This window comes from Amblyraja radiata, chromosome 19 (genome assembly GCF_010909765.2).
Source record: "Amblyraja radiata isolate CabotCenter1 chromosome 19, sAmbRad1.1.pri, whole genome shotgun sequence".
NCBI classification, from domain to species: Eukaryota; Metazoa; Chordata; class Chondrichthyes; order Rajiformes; family Rajidae; genus Amblyraja; species Amblyraja radiata.
This window is the reverse complement of record NC_045974.1, coordinates 3,610,619-3,629,873: the sequence shown is the minus strand read 5'-3', so window position 1 is coordinate 3,629,873 and position 19,255 is coordinate 3,610,619. Positions and strand designations below refer to the sequence as shown.

At 49.5% G+C, this 19,255-nt stretch overlaps 1 protein-coding gene across 1 annotated transcript; it reads right to left on the bottom strand.

The window, feature by feature from the left end:
• Positions 1-12,396: 12,396 nt before the first annotated feature.
• Positions 12,397-19,141, bottom strand: tex52 (testis expressed 52). Its single transcript, XM_033038363.1, has 3 exons — positions 19,058-19,141; positions 14,820-15,403; positions 12,397-12,475 (listed from the first exon to the last, which is right to left on the bottom strand). Exons 1-3 carry the CDS (start codon positions 19,139-19,141, stop codon positions 12,397-12,399), a joined length of 747 nt encoding a protein of 248 aa, XP_032894254.1.
• Positions 19,142-19,255: the final 114 nt, after the last annotated feature.

Genomic DNA, 19,255 nt, shown 5'->3' with positions numbered 1-19,255 from the left:
TAGGTAGACAAAAATGCTGGAGAAACTCAGTGGGCGCAGCAGCATCTATGGAGCAAAGGAAATAGGCAACGTTTCGGGCCGAAACCCTTCTGGGTTTCGGCCCGAAACGTTGCCTATTTCCTTTAGGGTTTCGGCCCGAAACGTTGCCTATTTCCTTCGCTCCATAGATGCTGCTGCACTCGCTGAGTTTCTGCAGCACTTTTATCTACCTTCAATTATTCCAGCATCTGCAGTTCCTTCTTAAAGACATTCTGTGAAAGGCCTCTGATGGGGTGGACTCTCTGAGATTCTCCAGGTCCGGTTTCAAAGCTTTTTTTGTGAGGCAGGTTTTAACTATTTCGAGCTCACATGTCTCCGTTAAGAAAATTGATAAACAATTCCTGCCTCCATGGAAACCACTTAAGCTGCTTGCAGTAGCCGGGCAACTGGTGGGAATTACCAAGATTAACAATGTTCAACTTCATGGCCAAACTGGATTGGTGAAGATGAAACACAAACCTTTTGCGCACCACTCACTCAGACAGTGCAGGCACCAACGTGAGGAAGGGTCGCTGAAACACAGCTGTAAGTTAGCCTCAAGATATATTGATCCTCGCCACACATCCACAGGCAAGTAGCGTGGTCTGAAATTAAACTGTAACTAAATATTAATATTTAATAACTTTTACATTTTCTTTTCCAATTCTAGATTGCAGTGTAATGGCCAATCTATAAATGGATTTTATTTTACAGGTTATTTTTAATGTTAATGTTAGCAGCAGTTTGAAGAAAGGTTTCGGCCCGAAACGTTCCTTCGCTCCATAGATGCTGCTGCACCCGCTGAGTTTCTCCAGCATTTTTTTGTACCCTCGATTTTCCAGCATCTGCAGTTCCTTCTTAAACACAAACATCATGTTCCCGATGTTGGGGGAGTCCAGAACCAGGGGCCACACACGCACAGTTTAAGAATAAGGGGTAAGCCATTTAGAACGGAGACGAGGAAACACGTTTTCTCACAGAGAGTTGTGAGTGTGGAATTCTCTGCCTCAGAGGGCGGTGGAGGCAGGTTCTCTGGATGCTTTCAAGAGAGAACTAGATAGGGCTCTTAAAGATAGCGGAGTCAGGGGATATGGGGAAAAGGCAGGAACGGGGTACTGATTGTGGATGATCAGCCGTGATCATATTGAATGGCGGTGCTGGCTCGAATGTAATGTATGGCTGCAGAAACGACATTTCGTTTGGACCTCAAGGGGTCCAAATGACAATAAATTGAATTGTATTGTATTGTATTGTAAGGGCCGAATGGCCTACTCCTGCACCTATTGTCTGTTGTTATTGGGGGTGTCTTTGTGCGTAACCTGATGTATTTTATATAGAGTCATAGAGTCATACGGCATTGAAACAGGCCCTTCGGCCCAACATGCCTATGCCGACCAACACTAGTCCCATCTCCATGCGTTTGGCCCATATCCTTCTAAACCTGTCCTATCCATGTACCTGTCCAAATATCTTTTAAACATTGTGCTAGTCCCCAGCCTCAACTTCCTCCTCTGGCAGCTCATTCCATACACCCACTACCGTCTGTGTGAAAAGGTTGCCCCTCAGATTCCCTCTAACCTGAAACCTATGTCCCCTGGTTCATGATCCCCTCCTACTCTGGATAAAAGACTTGATGCATTCACCCTATCAATTCCCCTCATGATCTTGTACACCTCTATAAGATCGCCCCTCAGCCTCCTGAGCTCCAATGAATAAAGTCCTGGCCTGCTCAACCTCTCCCTGTAGCTCAGGCCCCATCCTGGCAACATCCTTGTAAATATTCCCTGCACTCTTTCCAGTCTAGTTTAGACATCCTTTCTACAGCAGGGTGACCAGAGCTGGGCACAATACTCCAAATACAGTGGTCAAGTAGGCTTTGGCCTACAAACAATTCTTCAATTGGAATGAACGCAGTCCGGGAGGCTTTTGTTTCTGTGGCGTTTTATCATTTCCTTCACTAGGAGGGGTTCCAATCCATAATTACAGGGTGATTGATACAAGTGCTTCTATCTCTAAAGCCCTCGAGTTATTTCCTCGTGCGTTACTTGTTTAGTTTAGAGATACAGCGCAGAAACAGGCCCTTCGGCCCACCGGGCAGTCACGGTGGCGCAGCGGTAGAGTTGCTGCTTTACAGCGAATGCAGCGCCGGAGACCCGGGTTCAATACCAGGTGCTGTCTGTACGGAGTTTGCACGTTCTCCCCGTGACCTGCGTGGGTTTTCTCCGAGATCTTCGGTTTCCTCCCACACTCCAAAGACGTACAGGTTTGTAGGTTAATTGGCTCGATAAAATGTAAAAAATTGTCCAGTGCTGATTGTCCAGTGCTAATTTGAGGAAGGACATTCTTGCTATTGAGGGAGTGCAACGTTGGTTTACAAAGTTAATTCCCGGGATGGCGGGACTGTCGTATGCTGAGAGAGTGGAGCGGCTGGGCTTGTACACTGTGGAGTTTAGAAGGATGAGAGGATATCTCATTGAAACATATAAGATTGTTAAGGGCTTGGACACGCTAGAGGCAGGAAACATGTTCCCGATGTTGGGGGAGTCCAGAACCAGGGGCCACAGTTTAAGAATAAGGAGTAAGCCATTTAGAATGGAGATGAGGAAACACTTTTTCTCACAGAGAGTGGTGAGTCTGTGGAATTCTCTGCCTCAGAGGGCGGTGGAGGCAGGTTCCCTGGATACTTTCAAGAGAGAGCTAGATAGGGCTCTTAAAGATAGCGGAGTCAGGGGATATGGGGAGAAGGCAGGAACGGGGTACTGATTGTGGATGATCAGCCATGATCACATTGAATGGCGGTGCTGGCTCGAAGGGCCGAATGGCCTACTCCTGCACCTATTGTCTACTGAGTGATGCTCTACCTAGAACTTTTCAGCGTACTACATCCAGATCCACCGAGTCCGCACCGACCAGCGATCCCCTCTCATTAACACTATCCTACACACACTGGGGACAATTATACCAAACCACATGGTCCCAGGGAGAAAGTACAAACTCCGTACAGACTGACCCGTAGTCAGGATGGAACCCGGGTCTCTGGCGCTGTGAGGCAGCAACTCTACCGCTGCGCCACCGTGCCACCCTGTAGACTCTAAACCAATTGGTGGATGAAGTGAGATGGTGACTGTCCCATTGGTGTAATCCTGTGTTGGTCTATTTACAGATTTTGTCACTTGGATGATCGCTTGGCTGTTCCAACGTCCATGACATGATTCAGGGTTTGGACACAATTAACATGGCGTTGGCAAGAAGCATCTAATCTTCTGCGTGTTTGACACTGGCTGCACACACACTGAGCCACGGCTGAGAAGGTGTGTCGACCACACTTTGCAATGGGCAAGATCAAAAGTGGGGACGGAACCGGAGGCAAGTTAAAAGACAAATGCAGAGAAAACTCGAAAGGGAAAAAGGAGGTTCGGTTCGGTGCGTTGATCGACCAAATGTTGCTCTCGGTGAGGGAGGGCGGTCATGGTGGCAACACCGGCAGCTCCCAGGCGGGTCATTGTGGTGAATCCCACGGAGTGAAGCCTGGAGTTCTCGTAGACGTTGCAAAGACGGGCGCGCAAGTCCCGCCGCATCCAACGAAGATGAGGAGCAGAAGGAGAAGAAAGCGCGGAGCAGACGGAAGGGAGAGATCTCCTGAGAAGAAGTCCGCCAAGGGCAGAGCTACTAGCGCTGTCCCCAGGCCACTCGGCCCTCGTGCTCCACGCTCCTATCCCGGCTCTCCTGCGCGCACGTCGGCGCGGCGGCTCCCAAAGTGGAAAGTGAAACCGAGAGCCCAGAGGAAACGACCGAGGCCAGAAGGCGCTCGGAACAAGAGAGTTCTGGCGCCAACCGACAGTCGCCTGGAGAGTTGCAACAACTACGTGATCCGGGAATGGATCTGTCACAAGAACGAGCTACTGAAGGCGCAGCGGGAAGACGAGAGGAAGCAGAGGTCCCTGGAGAAGGTGGCGAGGAAGAGGCGCGAAATGGACAAGCAGAAGAGGCGAGAAGAATCGGAAGAGCTAGTTGAGATGTGGATGATGAAAAAGGGCTTCAGTAGAACAGAGAGAGTCGGCAACTCCAACGTTGCAAGTGGTCAGATGCCAACAGCATCGCCAGCGACAGCGGCCAGTAAATCCACCGGTCAAACTCCGGCCAATGCGTGGAAGAGTGAACGACACTTCACAGGTGACCAGGTGAAACAGAAGAGGAGAGTGGATCTGGGATCAGGAACGTCCAGAACTGGGCTCTGGTCTTCGAAGGATGGAGCGGTGAGTTTGTGCAGAACTCAGTCAACGCTGGCTGGAGATTCACAAGAAGGCAAGCCCGCTGTGGCCCACAAGTCAAACACCAAACCCGCCCACGAGGACAAATCAGCGGACCGAGAAATCGACGAGAAATCACGTCCAAAATCAGCCCATTTCAAAGCAGCAAAGAAGACCTCAAGGAGTTTGGGCCACGCATCTCAGGTCAAAGAGCAGGACTATCTCATCAGCAGAAAGGGGCCACATTTTGTATGCCAACTGCCGTTCAATGGAAGGCTTTCAATTAAAGCGGAGAACTTCAAGCCAGCTCGAGCGTCGATGGAAGGACAAGAGGCCAAACCTTCGAAGGGCAAAGATCTTCAAAATGTTGTCCCAACGTCGGAAAACCAACAAGTGCAAGCCGCAATGGAGAGAAGGAAAAGTATCACCATAGCGAAGGAGGCAAAGGCATTATCCAGCATCACGTTAGAGTCTGGGTTCACTGATGCGATTCCAAATGCTAAACGACTCCGGGAGCCGATGGTGACTCCCGCGGTGAAGAACTGGTTCGTACACAAGATGGCGGAGAGTACAATGCTGGGCGAGGGTGCCCAGTGGTCAGTGCGAGATGGCCAGCCTAGCCAGCAGGCCCAACCGCACACATTATCTCCGTATGGAATGTCACTTCAATCCGCTGAAGATGGAATGTCAGCACTGAGTCTAAGTCACACCTTCAGAGATAAGAATGCCGGTGAAAACTGAAGGAAGACATAGAGACACAGAGTGCTGGAGTAACTCAGCGGGTCAGGCAGCATCTGTGGAGCTAAGGAAATAGGCAACGTTTCGGGCCGAAACCCGTAAGGGTTTCGGCCCGAAACGTTGCCTATTTCCAGAAGGATTTCGGCCCGAAACGTTGCCTATTTCCTTAGCTCCATAGATGCTGCTGCACCATAACTCAGTGGGTCAGGCAGCATCTGTGGAGAACATGGATAGGTGACGTTTCACAGATTGCTGGAGTAACTCAGTGGGTCAGGCAGCATCTGTGGAGAACATGGATAGGTGACATTTCGGGTCTGGACTCCAGGTCTATTTGTCGCTTTGTGTACACCAGCATCTGTAGTTTCTTGTTTCCACGTTTTGACTGCTATAACTCCAGAGGTGCTGCCTGACTCACTCAGTTACTCCGGCACTTTGTTTCGGCGTTGAGACACAAAAAAACTGCAGATGCTGGTTTACAAACAAAGACTCAGAGCGCTGGAGTATATTAATGGGTCGGACTCCGCCTGAAGAAGGGTCCCGACCCGAAACGTCACCCATCCATGTTCTCCAGACACAACCCGCTGGTCTGCTGAGTTACTCCAGCGCCTTTAATAAACAGAAAATATTGTGTGATCCAAATGTGAGACTCTCTCTCCAAGATCAGTTTCTGGGGCGAGTAGGAGACAAAGGAATGAAGCAGAGGACTTTGATGTGGAGGCCTAGCAACAGATTCAGCCTGACTTTGTCACTCAGACCATATTCACAATATTTGAGCAACATGTGTCAACGTAGAACAGTACAGAGCAGGAACAGGCCCTTCGGCCCACTATGTCTGTACTGAACATGATGCCCACTTGAACTAATCTGCCTACATGTGATCCACATCCCTCCATATCCTTCAAAAAGATTCCTAAACTCCACCGTGGTATCTGGCTTCACCGCCCACCCCTGGCAACATGTTCTAGACATCCACCACTTTGTGTCGAAAACCAGCCCCGCTCACCCCCCCCCCCCACACCCCCCTCCCCCTCCCACACACACCCCCTTCCCCCTAAACCCCCATCCCCCCACACACTCCCCGCCCACACACACCCCCTCCTCCCACACTCCCCGCCCACACACACCCCACCCACATACTACCCGCCCGCACACACACACCCCTCCCCCGCCCGCACACACCCCCCCCCACACACACACTCCCTCCCCCCCCACACACATCCTCCCCCCCCCAACACACCCCCTCCCCCCACACACAACCCCCTCCCCCACACACTCCCCGCCCACACACACACACACCCTCCCCCCACACAGAAAGCCTCTGAGCAGAGAAACGTTTTGGCCACACTTGTTGCCGGGTTTGTCACAAGTGGCAGGATCCAACAAATGGATTAAATTGGAGTAAGCCTTGAGAACCAGAAACGGGGAAAAAATAGATAGAGTCCTGGAGTAATAGTCACAGAGTGATACAGTGTGGAAACAGGCCCTTCGGCCCGACTTGCCCACACCGGCCAACATGTCCCAGCTACACTAGTCATAGAGTGAGTGATACAGTGTGGAAAAAGGCCTTTCGGCCCAACTTGCCCACATCGGCCAACAATGTACCAGCTACACTAGTCCCACCTGATCCTGTTTGGTCCATATCCCTCCAAACCTGTCCTATCCATGTACCTGTCAAAATATTTCTTAAACAACCGAAAGACATAGAAACATAGAAAATAGGTGCAGGAGTAGGCCATTCGGCCCTTCGAGCCTGCACCGCCATTCAATATGATCATGGCTGATCATCCAACTCAGTATCCTGTACCTGCCTTCTCTCCGTACCCCCTGATCCCTTTAGCCACAAGGGCCACATCTAACACCCTCTTAAATATAGCCAATGAACTGGCCTCAACTACCTTCTGTGGCAGAGAATTCCACAGATTCACCAGTCTCTGTATAAAAAATGATTTTCTCATCTCGGTCCTAAAAGACTTCCCTCTTATCCTTAAACTGTGACCCCTTGTTCTGGACTTCCCCAACATCGGGAACAATCTTCCTGCATCTAGCCTGTCCAACCCCTTAAGAATTTTTTAAAGTTTCTATAAGATCCCCCCTCAATCTTCTTAAATTCTAAGACGATCGACTAAAGAATCAAAGATGACATGAGGAAAATGTATTTAACCGTACGTTAGTACCATGTGGAATCCAGGGTGGAGTAATGGAGGAAGCAGCTTCTGTTCTGGCCATCAAAGAGGCCATCATTAGTAACTGCTTGCGGGAACACAGTTGCTGGGTTTGGGGCTGGGTTGGGGACAGCTCATCTGAACATTCTGGACCAATGCGTCAGTGTGTACGCATTTATGCTTCTATAGAATTATTTCAAATTGTGCCAAGTAGTTGTATGTCTAGGAAATGAATTAATATCACAATTTATTAATAAAACCTTATCCTACCTTATGTTACATGGTATTCTTCTTCATTTGTGTGGAATGATAAATTGCCATTCTTTTTCCAATTATTGCCCTATTCCCATTCTTTTTTGACATTCTTAAAGTGCATTATAAATTCTCTACTGTGTTAAAAGTTACATAAAGTCTTCAAAACCGTCGACCAAAGGACTTATAAAATGTTGCCATAACTTGAAGATGACAATAGACAATAGGTGCAGGAGTAGGCCATTGGGCCCTTCGAGCCAGCACCGCCATTCAATGTGATCACGGCTGATCATCCCCAATCAGTACCCCGTTCTTGCCTTCTCCCCATATCCCCTGACTCCACTATCTTGAAAGCATCCAGAGAACCGGCCTCCACCGCCCTCTGAGGCAGAGAATTCCACAGACTCACCACTCTCTGTGAGAAAAAGTGTTTCATCGTCTCCGTTCTAAATGGCTTACTCATAGGAGCAGAATTAGGCCATTCAGCCCATCAAGTCTACTCTGCCATTCAATCATGGCTGATCGATCTCTCCCTCCTAACCCCCATTCTCCTGCCTTCTCCCCACAACCCCTGACAATAAACTAATCCTGTTATGAAGCTACCGACTGAGAATGTAAGATCCTTCTCAGTTATATTTTATCCAAATCTGTGCCAAATTTCAAGGATACACCAGGCACGTCACGAAAGTTAAATTCTAGACACATTTTCGATGCTCGGCTCACAGCTCACAAGGGTTGCTCTACTGAGCGGAGCCTTGCAGCATCGAGGCGACTGCTGGGCATTTAGACATTAAATGATGGCGTGCGTTTGTTACAGCAATGTGCTCCGAGATGAAGAGAAATGTTAAAGAAGCCTGCGGGCATGAATGCAAACTTCACTTTCTTCTCCAAAGAGCAACACTGAAATAAATGTTTGAGTGTTTGGGTAAAGGTCAGATTCGTAAAGATTTCGTTTAGTTTAGTTTTGAGGTAAGGCTTGAAAACAGGCCCTTTGGCCCACCTAGTCCCAGTGTTATATATTAGGGTGGCGCAGCGGTAGAGTTGCTGCCTCACAGCGCTAGAGACGCGGGTTTGATTCTGACTACGGGCGCTGTCTGTACGGAGTTTGCACGTTCTCCCCGTAACCCGCGAGGGTTTTTTCCCCGAGATCTTCGGTTTCCTCCCACACTCCAAAGAGAGTACAGGTTTGTAGGTTCACCAGACTGATTCCTGGGATGTCAGGACTTTCATATGAAGAAAGACTGGATAGACTCGGCTTGTATTCGCTAGAATTTAGGAGATTGAGGGGGGATCTTATAGAAACTTACAAAATTCTTAAGGGGTTGGACAGGCTAGATGCAGGAAGATTGTTCCCGATGTTGGGGAAGTCCAGAACAAGGGGTCACAGTTTAAGGATAAGGGGGAAATCTTTTAGGACCGAGATGAGAAAAACATTTTTCACACAGAGTGTTGAATCTCTGGAATTCTCTGCCACAGAAGTTAGTTGAGGCCAGTTCATTGGTTATATTTAAGAGGGAGTTAGATGTGGCCCTTGTGGCTAAGGGGATCAGGGGGTATGGAGAGAAGGCAGGTGCAGGATACTGAGTTGGATGATCAGCCATGATCATATCGAATGGCGGTGCAGGCTCGAAGGGCCGAATGGCCTACTCCTGCACCTACTTTCTATGTTTCTATGTAAATTGGCTTGGCATAAGTGTAAATTGTCCCTAGTGGGTGTAGGATAGTGTTAACGTGCGGGGATCGCTGGTCGGTGCGGACACGATGGGCCGAAGGGCCTGTTTCTGCCCTGTATCTCTACACTAAACTAAACCCTCCTGTTTGCCACCTTCCAGGGAAGATAACACATCGGTGCAGCGGGTAGAGCTGCTGCCTCACAGCGCCAGGGACCCGGGTTCCATCCTGACCTCGGGCGCTGTCTGTGTGTGTGGAGTTTGCACGTTCTCCCCGTGACCCGCGTGGGTTTCCCCGGGTGCTCCGGTTTCCTCCCACATCCTAAAGACGCGCGGGTTCGTAGGTTAATCGGCCCCTCTGTAAATGGCCCTGAGTGCGTGCGGGGTGGGGGAGAAGGCGGGGTAGCATAGAACTAGCGTGTGAGCGGGCGATCGATGGTCGGCGTGGACTCGATGGGCCGAGCGGCCTGCCCAATTGCCAGTCCTCTCTGACCGTGAGGTTTCCCAGCGTGTACAATGACTGGGCTGGCAGAGAGTGGAGCACATAGCAAACTAGCAGATGGCACGGATACCCTACGGCTTCCTGGCACCAGTTTGCAGCGTGCCCGAGGCTTGAAGGTCATGCTGCCGTTCACCAGCACCACCTGTGGCGAGCTGTAACACTAGTGTTGTGGATGACTAGTCTCACGTTACAATGCTGGCTCCTGAGGCAGGGCTCCTGTGTAGAGCAGTTACAAGGGTCGGACTCTGTGCCAACTGCGTGCTCTAGACCCTGGCATCTTGCAGCCCAGGCAGATCCCCAGCGTTCTCTAATTGGGAATCACCCTCGGTAAGTCCATGCAATAAAACCCACACAACAGACAATAGGTGCAGGAGTAGGCCATTCGGCCCTTCGAGCCAGCACCGCCATTCAATGTGATCATGGCTGATCTTCCCCAATCAGCACTCCGTTCCTGCCTTCTCCCCATATCCCCTGACTCCGCTATCTTTAAGAGCCCTATCTAGCTCTCTCTTGAAAGCATCCAGAGAACCTGCCTCCACTGCCCTCTGAGGCAGAGAATTCCACACACTCACCATTCTCTGTGAGAAAAAGTGTTTCCTCGTCTCCGTTCTAAATGGCTTACTCCTTATTCTTAAACTGTGGCCCCTGGTTCCGGACTCCCCCAACATTGGGAACATGTTTCCTGCCTCTAGCGTGTCCAAGCCCTTAATAACCTTACGCTTACCTGCTCCCAGCCAAATACTGCAAATCGCAAGCTGCCAAACAGCAGTCACAACATTGGTCCCGGTGCACAAATCACAGGGTCACTGAGCACGGAAACAGGCCCTTCGGCCCAACTTGTCCATGTTGACCCAACTACACTCGTTCCATCAGCCCGCATTTGGCCCTTTAAACCTTCTTATCCATGTACCTGTCCAAGTGTCTGTTAAATGTTGCTATTTTTCTTACCTGCCTCAAACACCTCCTCTGGCAGCTCGTTCTGTGTCAAAAAGTTGCCCCTCAGGTTCCTATTAACTTTCCCCACTCACCTGACACCAATATCCTCTGGGTCTTGATTTCCCAACTCTGTAAAAGACATTCACCCTGGCTATTCATGAATCTTCTCTGTTCTCCCTCTCCAAACATATTGTATCCTTTTGTACAAAGTAGTAAGGAAGGCAAATTCAAAGCTAGCATTTATCACCAGGGGCGCTGAGCGATTGGCAGCCCCGCCAACAGTCTGTTTGTTTGTCTTTTAAATTTTTTTTAGTGCGTAATTGTTCTCCTGTTTGTTTTATGTGGGGGGAGGGGGAGGGGGGTCGGGGGAAGCTTTTTTTTTAGCTTCTTACCCTTGCCAGGGATGAGATGTTTTCCGGATCGCATTCTCCGATCACTCTGCGGCCTACCATCGATGGAGCTGGAGGCCTCCTCGGACTGACCTTGGGCCCCACCGCGGGGAGTGGACTTAGCCGCGGAGCCGATCCCTTGCCTGGGAGCGCTCCAACCGCGGCCTGCGAGCTTACCATCAAGAGGTCGCAGTCTCGGGAGAGGCCGAGTCGGAAAGCTCTAATGACACAGAGGTTCGACCAGCCCCGACGCGGGGTCCGATCGCCAGCGCGGGGGAGCTGACATCCCCCCGATGCAGGAGCTGTTCGCCCCGATGCGGAGGGTCCAAACGCCGACGGCTACGGGAGTCAAGATCGTCCCGTCAACGGAGGCTCGAGGCCCCCGACCGCGGGAGAGCAAAGAAGGGAAGAGATTGAACATTTTTTCGCCTTCCATCACAGTGAGGAATGTGGAGGAGTCACTGTAGTGGATGTTTATGTTAAAATGTATTTTGAGTGTTCTGTTGCTTTTTATTTGTATGACCGACTTGGCAAATGTAATTCCTCGTATGTTGCAAAACATACTTGGCTAATAAAGTATTATTGTGATTGTGATTATATCAAGAGGACTTGAACACAAACACAAGGATGGAATGCTGAGGTTCTATAAGGCGCTGGTCAGGCCACATTTTGAGTGCTGTGAGCGTATTTGGGCCCCGTATCTGAGGAAGGATGTGTTGGCTCTGGAGAGGGTCCAGATGACGTTTACAAGAATGATTCCAGGAATGAGTGGGTTAGCATATAATGAGCGTTTGACAGCACTGGGCCTGTACTCGCTGGAGTTTGGAAGGTTGAGGGAGGGGGGGGGGGGACCTCATTGAAACTTACAGAATAATGAAAGGCATAGATGGAGTGGATGTGGAGAGGATGTTTCAACTGGTGGGAGAGTCTGGGACCAGAGGTTATAGCCTCAGAATTAAAAGGCTCTTTTAGAAAGGAGGTGAGGGGAACCTCTTTAGTCAGAGGGTAGTGAATCTGTGGAACTCATTGCCACAGAGGGCTGTGGAGGCCAAGTCAGTGGATATTTTTAAGGCAGAGACAGATAAATTCTTGATTAGAACGGGTGTCAAGGGTTATGGGGAGAAGGCGGGAAAATGGGATTAGGAGGCAGAGATCAGCCATGATTGAATGGCGGGGTAGACTTGATGGGCCGAATGGTCTAATTCTATTCCTATCACTTGTGAACTTGTTAAACCAGCACCTCTATTTACTTGTTTCTACTTGAGGAATTAGTTAAAATGTCCAAGAACATGTTGTAAGAATGGTTAGTCCGGAAACTATAAATTTAATTCTACGTTTCAATATCTGCATTATTTCCTCCTTTGACATTTCTTGCAGAAAAGACCAGAGCCGGCAAGATTTCTCATACATGTAATTCACCACTGATCTTTTCACTTCCTCTCCTCCCCGATTTCCTATCTTTACACAGGAAGACTGTTGCTAAATAAGATCCAATGTTGTGGATTGTTTCCCGATGTCCGTTAGATAACGACAGCAAACTGGAGTCCCGGCCACGTACCTGTCAGAAATAAATAGCATTTTAAGACGAGTTTGTCATAAGACACAGAAACATAGAAAATAGGTGCAGGAGGAGGCCATTCGGCCCTTCGAGCCAGCACCGCCATTCATTGTGATCATGGCTGATCGTCCCCTATCAATAACCCGTGCCTGCCTTCTCCCCATATCCCTTGACTCCACTAGCCCCTAGAGTTCTATCTAACTCTCTCTTAAATCCATCCAGTGACTTGGCCTCCACTGCCCTCTGTGGCAGAGAATTCCATAAACTCACAACTCTCTGGGTGAAAAAGTTTTTTCTCACCTCAGTCTTAAATGGCCTCCCCTTTATTCGAAGACTGTGGCCCGTTTCTGGACTCGCCCAACATTGGGAACATTTTTCCTGCATCTAGCTTGTCCGTTCCTTTTATAATTTCAATAAGGTCAGATCGGGGGGAGTTCCCCCCGCCACGGGTACCATGTAATCCCGTGCTACCTGCTCCATGGTCAGATACTCGGCGACTAAACGCTCCCCCACCTGGTTTGCCAGCAGGAGCATAAACAAGACCTGCCAAAGGGCGGATGAGCTTCTAGCGAGTCACCAGTCGTCTTAGAACACAACAGTAAGGTACAAGGAGGTTTTATCGAAGTCCGAAGAAGGGTCTCGACCCGAAACATCACCCATTTCTTCTCTCCATTGATGCTGCCTGGCCCGCTGAGTTACTCCAGCTTTTTGTGTCTACCTTTGGCTTAAACCAGCATCTGCAGTTCCTTCTTACACAAGGTTTAGTTTAGTTTAGAGATACAGGCCCTTCGGCCCACTGTGGCGCTGCATGGAATTAGTTCCACCACTGTGCTTCTTTGAAAGAATTTAGCGGCTGTTGAGTTCAGAATGTCACAGAGGCGTTGTTGTCGTTGTTGAGTTAGACGTGTGGAAGGATAAAAGCTACACGTTGTAAAGCTCTTGTTTTCTCTGTAGCGGCACGGTGGCGCAGCGGTAGTGTTGCTGCCGCACGGCGCCAGAGAGCCGGGTTCCATCCTGACCACGGGTGCTGTCTGTACGGAGTTTGCACGTTCTCCCCGTGACCTGTGTGGGTTTTCTCTGGGTGCTCCGGTTTCCTCCCACACTCCAAAGATGTGCAGGTCTGCAGTTTAATTGGCTTCGATAAAATTGTACAATGTCCCTAGTGTGCGTGTGTGCGTGTGTGTGTGTGTGTGTGTGTGTGTGTGTGTGTGTGTGTATGTGTGTGTGTGTGTGTGTGAGACAGTGTCGGTGTGCGGGGATCGCTGGTCGGCACGGACTCGATGGGCAGAAGGGCCTTTTTTTCCGCGCTGTATCTCTCGAGTAAACTAACACAAAACTAGGTGTGTGTGCAGATGCTGGTTCAAACCGAAGAGAGACACAAAACGCTGGAGTAACTCAGCGGGACAGGCAGAGAAGGAATGGGTGTCGTTTCAATAGACAATAGACAATAGGTGCAGGAGTAGGCCATTTGGCCCTGATCATGGCTGATCATCCCCAATCAGTACCCCGTTCCTGCCTTCTCCCCATATCCCATGACTCCGCTATCTTTAGGAGCCCTATCTAGCTCTCTCTTGAAAGCATCCAGAGAACCGGCCTCCACCGCCCTCTGAGGCAGAGAATTCCACAGACTCACCATTCTCTGTGTGAAAAAGTGTTTCCTCGTCTTCGTTCTAAATGGCTTACCCCTTATTCTTAAACTGTGGCCCCTGGTTCTGGACTCCCCCAACATCGGGAACACGTTTCCTGCCTCTAATGTGTCCAAGCCCTTAACAATCTTATATGCTTCAATGAGATATCCTCTCATCCTTCTAAATTCCAGAGTGTACAAGCCCAGCTGCTCCAGTCTCTCAGCATATGACAGTCCCGCCATCCCGGGAATTAACCTTGTAAACCTACGCTGCACTCCCTCAATGGCAAGAATGTCCTTCCTCAAATTAGGGGACCAAAACTGCACATAATACTCCAGGTGTGGTCTCACTAGGCCTCTGTACAACTGCAGAAGGACCTCTTTGCTTCTATATTCGATTCCTCTTGTTATAAAGGCAACATGCCATTCGCTTTCTTCACTGCCTGCTGTACCTGCATGCTTACTTTCATAGACTGATGAACAAGGACCCCCAGATCCCGTTGTACTTCCCCTTTTCCCAACATGACACCATTTAGATAGTAATCTGCCTGCCAAAGTTTTTGCTACCAAAGTAGATAACCTCACATTTATCCGCATTTAACTTAATCTGCCATGCATCTGCCCACTCCCCCAACCTGTCCAAGTCACCCTGCATTCTCATAGCATCCTCCTCACAGTTCCTCACAAATAGAAACAAAGGAACACAGAGTAACTCACCCATGCTGGTTTTCCGGGGGAATGATATTCCCAAAGATGTCTATTGGGGGCATTCTGCTTTCGCTCTTTATCGTTAGTTTCTTGTCATCAGCCAGCTCCTTCTCCAACAGTCCGATTGCCTTTTTCTTCCCCCGTATGTCAATGTACAGGTTGCCGCAGGATACAAATCGCAGCCAGGTATTGCCCCTCATTGACGAGGGGGTTGGGATGGTTATTGGGTAGAGAGAGGCGATCAGGTTGGGGAAGCGCTCGTGGTCTCTGTTGGCGTGATGTCCCGCCGACTGGGAGACATAGTACCTCCAGACGTTGCTGTTGTACACGCGTTCCGACCTGGGCGGGAAGATGGGATCGAGTCTTCCCAGAGTCAGCCAGCCTCGGGAGCTGATGGAGGGGCAGTGGTGCTTCAACAAGGCGTTCTTCCGACGCAAGAACTCCTCGGTCACGTCTGGGTGGACGGCGAACCTCTGCTCGGCCCTAGGGTGAAATCCGGTCAGTTTTTTACGCTTGTCTTCCACCAGGTACTCTCTCTCCGCTCGCGTCGGTGGCTTGGGAGTTCTGTGGGGAGGGTCCCGGAAGGGTTTGATCTGTAACGTTTTTGGGAAGGAGCTCAGGTCAGTAAATCATTGAAGTGACAAACGGGCCTTCATGGCCAGTCAGCTCAAGACCCCTGCACTTACATAGAAACATAGAAAATAGGTGCAGGAAGAGGCCATTCGGCCCTTCGAGCCAGCACCGCCATTCATTGTGATCATGGCTGATAGTCCCCAATCAATAACCTGTGCCTGCCTTCTCCCCATATCCCTTGACTCCACTGGCCCCTAGAGCTCTATCTAACTCTCTCTTAAATCCATCCAGTGACTTGGCCTCCACTGCCCTCTGTGGCAGGGAATTCCACAAATTCACAACTCTCTGGGTGAAAAAGTTTTTTCTCACCTCAGTCTTAAATGGCTTCCCCTTTATTCTAAGACTGTGGTGGCCCCTGGTTCTGGACTCGCCCCAACATTGGGAACATTTTTCCTGCATCTAGCTGGTCCAATCCTTTTATAATTTTATATGTTTCTATAAGATCCTGGGAACATGGAAATGGCGCCAAACCTGCGACTCTGCGCACTGTCTCAGAGTACCTCTGCTATACACTTGTACTGTATCTGAGATGCTTATCTAAGTGGTTCTGTCTAGGGATGCTTGTACTGAACTGTACACACAAATATATATGTGGTGCAGCGGTAGAGTTGCTGCCTCACAGCGCCGGAGACCCGGGTTCGATCCCGACTACGGGTGCTGTCTGTACGGAGTTTGCACGTTCTCCCCGTCACCTGCGTGGGTTGTCGCAGAGATCTTCGGTTTCCTCCCACACTCTAAAGACGTGCAGGTTTGTAGGTTAATTGGCTTGGTGTATATGTAAATTGTCCCCAGTGTGTGTGTGTGTGTGTAGGATAGTGTTAGTGTGCAGGGATAGCTAGTCGGAGTGGACTGGGTGGGCCGAATGGCCTGTTTCCGCGCTGTATCTCTAAACATGACAAATACCTTAACGAAGACCCATAATAAATGGCTGGAAGATTGAGATGTTCTTTCCGGTCTGAAGAACTCTGAGAAAGAATCCTTAATGTATCTTGTCTTTTCCAATGCAGATGAAACCCCTGGCTCTTTTGCCTTTTGTTAGTTTAGAGATACAGCGTGGAAACGGGCCCCACGGCCCACCGAGTCTACACCGACCAGCGACCTCCGCACACCAACACGATCCTACACTCACTAGGGACAATTTACATTCATACCAAGCCAATTAACCTACAAACCTGTACATCTTTGGAGGGTGGGAGAAAACCGGAGCACCCGGAGAAAACCCATGAGGTCACGGGGAGAATGTTCATCGCCTTCAACTTAAACATTGTCAAACGCTTTAAACTTGTGTCTCCTGGTCCTTCCACAAAAAAAAAGAATCTTAATTTACCCTTGAATACCTCTGATAAATGTCTCTGATCTGAAGGAAAATGGTCCATATTTAAATTAAAAACAAAACGCAGAGTGCTGGAGTAACTCAGCGGGTCAGGCAGCATCTGTGGAGAACATGGATAGGTGACGTTTCACAGAGTGCTGGAGTAACTCAGCGGGTCAGGCAGCATCTGTGGAGAACATGGATAGGTGACGTTTCACAGGGTGCTGGAGTAACTCAGCGGGTCAGGCAGCATCTGTGGAGAACATGGATAGGTGACGTTTCACAGGTGCTGGAGTAACTCAGCGGGTCAGGCAGCATCTGTGGAGAACATGGATAGGTGCGTTTCACAAAGTGTTGCAGTAACTCAGCGGGTCAGGCAGCATCTGGGGAGAACATGGATAGGTAACGTTCCAGAGTGCTGGAGTAACTCAGCGGGTCAGGCAGCATCTGTGGAGAACATGGATAGGTGACGTTTCACAGAGTGCTGGAGTAACTCAGCGGGTCAGGCAGCATCTGTGGAGAACATGGATAGGTGACGTTTCACATGGTGCTGGAGTAACTCAGCGGGTCAGGCAGCATCTGTGGAGAACATGGATAGGTGACGTTTCACAGAGTGCTGGAGTAACTCAGCGGGTCAGGCAGCATCTGTGGAGAACATGGATAGGTGACGTTTCACAGAGTTGGGACCCTTCTTTGGACTCGACCTAAAATGTCACCTTCCCGTGTTCTCCAGAAATGCTCCCTGAGTTACTCCAGCACTTTGTGTCCTTTTCTGCAAACCAGCATCTGCAGTTGTTTGTGTCATTCATTTAACTTTAATCCATTGCTCCCGATATGGTTCCAATAAACCTATTCTGGATTTTAAACCAGAACCCTGACATCCTAAAGCTTGGGTGGGCAACCTTGTTCTGCATAGGAGCCAGGACCCATGTCTGTGAGCGGATGGTGGGCTCTGCGGCCTTGGGAGGTACCAGAGATGATGGAAGCCTGCGGGCCGGATGATTTTGGGTTAGGGGCTGCATTCGGCCCGGGGGCCGGAGGTTGCCAGCCCCTGTCCTAAAGCATGGTGCCAAGAATTGACCTGAATACTCCCACAGAACCAATGATATCACCAGGTTCAGCAGAATGTTTAGTTTAGAGATACAGCACGGAAACAGGCCCTTCGGCCCACCATGTCCGCGCCGACCAGCGATCCCCGCACATTAACACTATCCTACACCCACTAGGGACAAATTTACATTTACACCAATCCAATTAACCTACAAACCTGCACGTCTTTGGATCTCGAAGAAAATCCACGCAGGTCACGGGGAGAACGTACAAACTCCGTGCAGACAGCACCCGAAGTCGGGATCGAACCCGTGCGCTGCATTCGCTGTAAGGCAGCAACTCTACCTCTGCGCCACCGTGACCGGTGCGTAGGAAGGAATTGCAGATACTGGTTTAAACCAAAGATAGACACCAAATGCTGGAGTTAACTCAGCGGGTCAGGCAGCATCTCTGGAGAAAAGGAATAGGTGACGTTTCGGGTCGAGACCCTTCTTCAGAATCTAGGAGCAATTAACCTACAAACTCATGTGGTCACAGTGAATGCGGAAGTAGGGCAATGTAGAACTAGCGTGACGAGTGAGCGATGGTCGGCGTGGACTCAGTGGGTCAAAGGGCCGGTTTCTATGCTGCATCTTTAAACTAAATGAAACTGTCCACTTGGTTACACCACAATTGATCTGCCTGGCCATTCATTCTCGGGGATAGTGGATTTTAAATTAAGCATGGTTGGTGTCCATTAGGACAAATTTGTTCTCCACTGTCTATGTCCATGTTCTGTCTTTCTGCAAATTAATGAGAAATTCTGAAATAGAAATATAGAAAAATAGGTGCAGGAGGAGACCATTCGGCCCTTCAAGCCAGCACCGCCATTCATTGTGATCACGGCTGATCGTCCCCTATCAATAACCCGTGCCTGCCTTCTCCCCATATCCCTTGACTCTACTATCCCCTAGAGCTCTATCTAACTCTTTCTTAAATCCATCCAGTGACTTGGCCTCCACTGCCCTCTGTGGCAGGGAATTCCACAAATTCACAACTCTCTGGGGGGAAACGTTTTTTCTCACCTCAGTCTTAAATGACCTCCCCTTTATTCTAAGACTGTGTGGCCCCTAGTTCTGGACTCGCCCAACATTGGGAACATATTTCCTGCATCTAGCTTGTCCAGTCCTTTTATAATTTTATGTGTTTCTATAAGATTAACCCCCTCATCCTTCTAAACTCCAGTGAATGCAGTAAGACAACAAAGAATTACCAAGTAGCGCTGGAAGCAACTATAAAGTTCCCGTCGTGCTTTGTTTGCCTCGATGTCCATTATTCTGCCAGAGGTTGGTTCCATTTTTCCTGGGCATTGTAATTACCGCTGCATGCATGTGTGTCTCTCACCATCTTAGTCTGACTGGTGCTATAAAAGCAGCAGCATAATGCTGGCCAGTGACCTGGTGTTGATGGT